The 7,117-nt window shown below is 45.2% G+C and overlaps 1 protein-coding gene across 1 annotated transcript; it reads left to right on the top strand.

The window, feature by feature from the left end:
- Window positions 1–261: 261 nt before the first annotated feature.
- Window positions 262–7,117, top strand: LOC123130382 (CASP-like protein 16). The gene is made up of 3 exons (XM_044550290.1): window positions 262–621; window positions 6,408–6,540; window positions 6,710–7,117. Exons 1-3 carry the CDS (start codon window positions 392–394, stop codon window positions 6,923–6,925), a joined length of 579 nt encoding a protein of 192 aa, XP_044406225.1. The 5' UTR covers window positions 262–391; the 3' UTR covers window positions 6,926–7,117.

Genomic DNA, 7,117 nt, shown 5'->3' with positions numbered 1-7,117 from the left:
GGATTTGAACCCTGGTGGGTTGGGGATACCACTGTCCACCTAACCAACTCAACCACAGGTTGATTCGCTTCCTCAAGCCTTCTGATTTCTTTATTTTTATATATAATATAATTATGCGTTTTTATTTCTGTCTTTTAATTTAATATATCCAACAGAGGAAGTTTCCCGGAAAGAGCAGGCACCGGAGGCTCCGCGAGTCATATGCCAAACGTGCACATATACGAGGCCGCCGAAGACAGATGTCGTCCCTAAAATGCCAAGTTTCATTCACGTGGACACACTGACATTCAGAGCGACCAGACCAAACTGAACCGAACACTGACATTCTCGGGTCAGCGCCTCCTCTTCCTCGTTCCCCGGCCTCTGAAATCTCGCAAACCCCTGTAAGGAGATGCTGCCTGTTTGCCGGCCGTCGGCGGTGTACCCGGTGGCCGTGGTCGCGCCGCCGCCGCAGGTAGGGCTAGCGGATGCTCCCCCGCCCGAAGTGTGGACGAGGATCCCGCAGGGGACGCCGGGGACGCTTGGCGGGGTCGGCCTCCGCCTCCTGCAGGCCCTCTTCGCTGCCGCCTCGATCGCCGTCATGGCGTCCACCGACATCTTCCCCTTCTGCTCCGCCTTCAGGTGCCCCACCCTACCCTTCCTGTCTCGTCTACCTGTGGGTTTTTCAGTTGAGATCTCCGGTATTTAGTTGTGTAGATTATGGGCTTTAGGATGACTATTCGTTAATTATCCGATTTTCCGGAGTATCTGTATGAGAGATAATATGTGGAACAGGTTTCTGATCGAAAAGGTTATTAGGGTTCCTTAATTCCTTCAGAAAGAGAATATTTATATCTATTCATGCATTTCAATATTTTACGCTCTGTAAAATTGATTTGGACAATTGGATCATGTTCGTTGTGGTGTTATCTCAGCTGTCTTCTTGGATGCAGCATAAAGAGTATCTCAAGAAATGCTTTTAGTTTTGTTTGCTGGTCATAAACGTTTCTGTGGAAACTAATCCCTTTTCCAATTCTTTTTGTATGATTTGATTGCATCCGATTGATCGATCCCTAGTCACTGATTACATGCATGAGTTCTGTGATTCACTACTGACTTCTTCTGTGGGAGCTGAGTTCACCCACCGAGACTACTTGAAAAGAAAGAGCCCTCGACCAACCGATCTCTCGACGATGAGTCACCCACAGCATGGGGTACCGTGCAATTGCGTGGGAAAATAAACAAAAAAAATTGGATCTTCGAAGTTATGTGTTACTATTTTATTTGGAAGGACGCCAAACTATATGTCTACATGTGTCGATTGAATGTGAATTTAAATCAACACCCAAAACTAAAATTCAGATAGCAAGCCAGCTAGTCGGTAGGTTTTAACGTGAGTTAGTGCGTTCTTTTTCTGACCGGGCGTGAGCTGGCATGTTGTTTCTACATGTTATCAGTATCTGTAATTAAAGCTTAGACCGTGTTTTTATATTATCTCAGTACATAAGTATATCAGGTCAGCCACCACTCACTTGTTTGTAGGTTATGTGATATTTTCTACATTTTTTTAGCAAAAGAGAGTCCTCCCTCTCCAATTTCTTGTAGAGAAACCATACGGTCTGTTACTACAAACTGCTACCAAACTAGATAAAGCTAACCATAACCAAGTCTATGATATTGGTTGATGTTCGGATCATGATTTTCTGATTGTTCTGTTTGGATGTGATATTAGGCCAGTACGCATACTTATGGTATGTCATTTGGATCAACATAGTTAGGTTAGTAGCAGATATAGGCGGAGATATAAACCTAGAAACAGAATGGTAGAGTCTTCGATAACATTGCTAATCAAAGTCAGACGATAGTGGTGAGAGGTATTGTGGAAACCTTCACTGTCATTCGTCTGGGGATTAGGGCGAGGGATCACAGTGTAGTTCTTCCTGTACAAAGCGAATGTTGTTCTCATCTTAATATATTGAAGCGCAAATCTTTTGTGTTTTCTGGAAAAAAATGTGTTCCAATAATCATTAAGACACACCAGATTTACATCGATTAATATTTACATTTAGTTATGATGGTCGATCGGTTGTGGTCCATATAAATGTCCACCATATGAGTCACCAGATCAAGTTACGGGCATTTATGTAATATGATCTGATCTAATATGTCTAGGTAGAACTACGAAAATCTATCTGTGTTTAGGTACAACTATGAAGATCTGTCTAGATATAGTTATGATGATCTAACACATGTGAGATGGTAGATGCAAAATTATGAAGAAATATGTATGTTTATTAGGTATAATTAATAATGTAGTTATGTCCAAATATATAATTATGATCTAAACTAACGGTTGTGATACTTTTTAGGTCCAGTAGTTACAACTATGCTTTATATAGGTCAATCATGATGGTTTAACAGTTGTAAATCAGTCTTGGTAATAATTATTCAGCTATCATCCACCAAGTTAGTGACAGTGATATGCTCCAGGCAACATCTTTGTTCGCTACATTTTTTTAATAAGACTTATGAGCTCATTGATATTAAATATCATGCTATACCTGAAGCAATACAATTTTTAGTAAAGAAAAACCAAGAAGAATATTATGCTTCACCCATTGTCCCTGGCAACTTAAAAGAAACAATCAGTATGTTGTTCTATTCATCCCCAAGTAACTCCTCAAAATATTCACTCCTAGAGACATGTAGCTGCTTTTAGTTTGATGCGGTTTTACATCTGCCTCCTAATCACTTGTATATGTGTGCCAAGAAAAATCAACTGAGTTCTAATCCTCTATGTATTATGCCAACCAATTGATTTAATACGACTATTGGTTGGTGATTGGAGGATGGTGGGTAACAATAGCCTTAGGACAGTAATCCCGTAATTTTGCTTGTAGGGCTGTTTGGCGGGGTGGTGGTTCTTGGCTGCTTTTGGGGCGTCAAAGCAACTGTAACAAAACCTCTATTTGTAATTGGGTGGTGGTACTCTATTTCTCTCTTATCTTAATACATCGGCACGCAGATCTCCTCTGTATTCCCAATTTTTTTAATTACAACTATGGATGACTAGTTCATTAGTCGCCTGGCTGAATTCCACAACAACAATAAAGCCTTTTATCCCAAGCAAGTTGGGGCAGGCTGCCTATCTGAATTCTGAATTCCAAAATACATTAGACCAATGTAATCACTTCTATTGGCCATGTTTTATGCATACTTCTTATTGTAAGGCATTACCTAAGAAGTTTGTAGCTTACTTTCTCTTCCTCCGGCATTTTTCCACGCCTTTGCAACCACAAAAACCTCGTCAATTAATAACCTCGCATTAATAGTAAATGGTGCCGGTCATTTACGTGTGTTGGAAACTTGGACCTCCTTCACTCCATGATGGTAGAGTTTAAGGGGTGAACCTACTCGCTGCCCGGCACGAGTCACAATTGCAACACCACTCCCAGGAGTGCATCCTATGGTTCTGTATGTATGGTGCTCGGGCAAGCCTAGGGATGTACGTTAGACAACAATGTGCATGTGCAGTTTGATGGCGCTTTTATTTCTAGAGTTGAAAGGAGGAAATATGGAATGAGTGAGAGACATGCGTCATGTGCGGAGGACGAAATCCAACGAGGCTGGAGCAGCTGACATAAGGCTATGAATCTCGGAACAGACTTTCGCCCCGCTTTATAGATAAAGCACAAACCAAAGTACACAGCCAAACGATAGAACTAGTGAGGAAGCCCTCTTACACAGTAGATCCTGGGATAGCTGGACAACCTAAACACACGCGACTATGTTGCCGAAAGATTACACATGTAGGCCTGAATACAAAACCAAGAAAACACCCCAGGACACCTAAGTTCCATGACAATGCCCTCAGGAGGGGAAACAGCGCTATACGTCGCCGCTGCCGTGTTCGAGATGCACAAAGGCCTTCACCTTGAACCTGGCACGGAGAGAAGAACCGCAACGACATCCTGAAGAGGAGAGCATCACCTCTGGGCTTCAAAAATGATTTACATAATTATCAGAAACGCAGAGGGAGAGTTTCATTTTCAGAATCCCCACACCCACGTCGCTCTCGTGGGTGGCCAAGGGCAAACCGCAGCACGCCACGAGTCTCTCCTTTCGGCCTTTCTCCCCCGCCGCCTACAGGCAAAGCCCGACCGGTGTGGGGCGGCTTCTCGAGCGAGGGCGCTAGGGTGACGCGGGACTTAACGGCGAGCGTGTGGGACAACAACAGTTTGGTGCTTGTACGTGGTGCACCGGCTGTGGTGTCTTCTCCTCGGGCTGTTGTGCGCGGGCTGCGGGCTGGTCCCCAGCCAGATCTGGTCGGATCTGACGCCGAGGCGGCGATCAGCGAGGGTGGTGCAGGGAGTTGGGCTACAGTGGTGTGTTCTAATTCGGCTGACGCCATGGTGAGAGCTCATGATGGTTGCACAGGTTGCCGACACGCTTGTGGCGGCGGGGGGTGCGGGTGGTGGTGGCGACCTTCCTTCTCCTGGGCCCGTGGCGACAGAGAGGGTCCGGACCTAGGTCTCGCACTTGGGTGGGCTAGATATGGGCCTAGGGCGGGTCAGAGCTGTCGCTCCAAGTAGGTGAGGCGCTGGGCTCGGTCCAAGTGGTGCTCACGAGTAGTGAGTTCCTCTTCTCGCGGGCGCGGCGGGTAATGGTGGTGGTGGGGACATCGCTGCGCCGGTGGATGGATGGAAGTCCATGGATGTGGCGCCGTGCGAGTTCGCTAGGCCAAGTCCTGTCTACGAGTAGGATGAGGTGCCTCTGCTCTTCCTACCGTGGTTGACGGGCTGTAAAGTGGGCGGTTGGTGGCTTCTCTCACCATGGATGTTGGGGCGGCAACCCTGGGTGGCGGTGTGCATGGTTAGGTATCTGGTGGGCACCATGACGGCGGTGGTGGCCTCTTGGCAGAGGGGGCAGTGAGGGGTGCAGCGGTGGGTGGCTCAGGCTCGCTATTTGTCATGGACAGTGGCGACGCCCAAAACCAGATCTGGAGGCTCATGCGTGACGTGGTTGTCCTGTAGGAGGCCTCTTGGTGACACATGTGAGCTGTCCAGCGAAAGCTCCTTGCTTTGACGCTGACAGTGGCGATGCCCGTGGGTACCCTCTCCCCTCCACTGGCGGAGCTACGGCTTAGCGAAATAGGCTATGGCCCGCCCATCCTGTAGCGTGTTTAAGAGATTGGATGGGTAAATTAGGCAAAGCTGGTAAAAATAGTTGGCTTTCTTTGTATTGGCCCGCCCAGGTTTGGTGTTGCAGCTCTGCCACTGCTCCCCTCTCGAGGACGTCGTTGTGGTTCTCCTCTTCATGCCAGGGCTCCAGGTGAAGAACCTTGTCCGTCTCGGACTCGGCAGCAGCGATGCTTTGTGTCATTCCCCCTCCTCAGTGTGTTGTCGTGGAGCTTAGGTGTCATAGGGTGTGTCGCGGCGTCGTATTCAGGCCTACCTGTATTATTTCTAGGCAACGTAGTTGCGTGCGTTTATGTTGTCAGGTTATCCTGGAATTTGCTTTGTAAGAGGGCTTTCTCACTACCTTGTATCATTCAGCCGTGTTCTTTTGTTTGTTCTTTATTCATAAAGCGGTGCGATGGAAACAGTGTAGAAGTTCCACGGTCGAGCTTGTCATCTATCTGATCTGATCTACTCTGCACAGAGGAAGCGACGGTACCTTGTATAATCTGCACTACTGTTCAATCCTGTTTGCAAGCGCCGGTGAGAGCAGCTACGGTTCAATCCTGCTTTCCTGATTGACATTGTACAATCGGATGCGAATCCGCCTATTAGTTAAATATAAATTGCCAAGGGGGCGGTTCTTAAAAAAGAAAAAAGGGGGATGATGACAACACGGGCGTGGTTGTCACTTTTTTTTCTATCGCGAGGAGCTGTCCAGTCTCAATCTAATAGCAACGATTAATCTCGGAGGGGATGGTTTAAGAAGTTCCATCGACTAATGTTTTGATGGTTGCCACAGGGCCTACAAGATTAATGGTTGGATGTTTCTGATTTTTGTGGTAATTTCTATGATATTTCTCTATTTTTGTTTTGAATTGTGTGCTTTTAATATATATATAATAGAATAGATAGATTAGGAGCTGGTGTTTGTATGCATAGTTTCGAAACGCATTTTGTTGTTTCTGTTGATAAGTGGATTAATATTTTTTGGTTACTGAAATTCAGAATATTGTGATTGTGATAGGCAAATCATGTGAATGCATGTCATTGAGGTAAAAATTGGAGATCTACTTGGAGATAGTATTCATTTACATGAAAAGTACTACTTTGGTGTATCTAATTTCTGTGAGCAATTAGGTAAAATCATAGTTTTTTCACCTTGGATGTTGGCATCATTAGAACTCAATACCTGATTTTGTTTCTCTTCTATAAATGAAGAACTTAACTTATTGTTGTTCTTCTGACCAGCTACCTCATAGCAGCTACCAGTCTGCAATGTTTGTGGAGCATCGCACTAGCCTTTGTGTATATCTATGCACTTCTTGTCAAATGTTCCTTGTTAAATCTCCGAGCTGTACGCATATTTTTCGTTGGAGACTGGGTGAGTCATATTTTCTCAGGCACCTGAACCAAACAACCGCCTGTCATTCATTTTAGACTTGTACGTTAATATGTTTCAAATTCATGAATAGCAAATGACTTTCTTAACAAGAAGCGCATTTTTCTTTTCCCTGAAACTCATCCATTTTTCACCTTGATGTTTTCTGTAGATCACAGGGACCGTAACCTTGAGTGCAGCATGTGCATCGGCAGGCATCACTATTCTGATTGATAATGATGTGAAGTACTGCGAAGCCCTTCCTTGTTTAAGGTTGAGGACTGCTGTTACAATGGCTTTCATCAGCTGGTGTGCACTTGTGCCGTCCTTTCTCTTTAACTTCGCCTACACCACCACCACATTGGCAAGATTGGGAATGTGGGGATAACTTCATGTGCAAAATGGTAGTTGAAACTCCGCATTTCATCCTTCTTAGGATGCAATGCAGTATGCTTCTTATATGAGGATTGTGGTAACCTTGTGATGAACTGTTTGGTCTACTCGTACAAAGCTCATGGTGCTGATATGCTGTACTCTTGTTCTATTTTGCGGCTTTCATATACTGATATAGTTTTATCAA

This window comes from Triticum aestivum, chromosome 6A (assembly GCF_018294505.1).
Source record: "Triticum aestivum cultivar Chinese Spring chromosome 6A, IWGSC CS RefSeq v2.1, whole genome shotgun sequence".
Taxonomy (NCBI): Eukaryota; Viridiplantae; Streptophyta; class Magnoliopsida; order Poales; family Poaceae; genus Triticum; species Triticum aestivum.
This window is presented reverse-complemented; position numbering and strand designations above follow the sequence as displayed.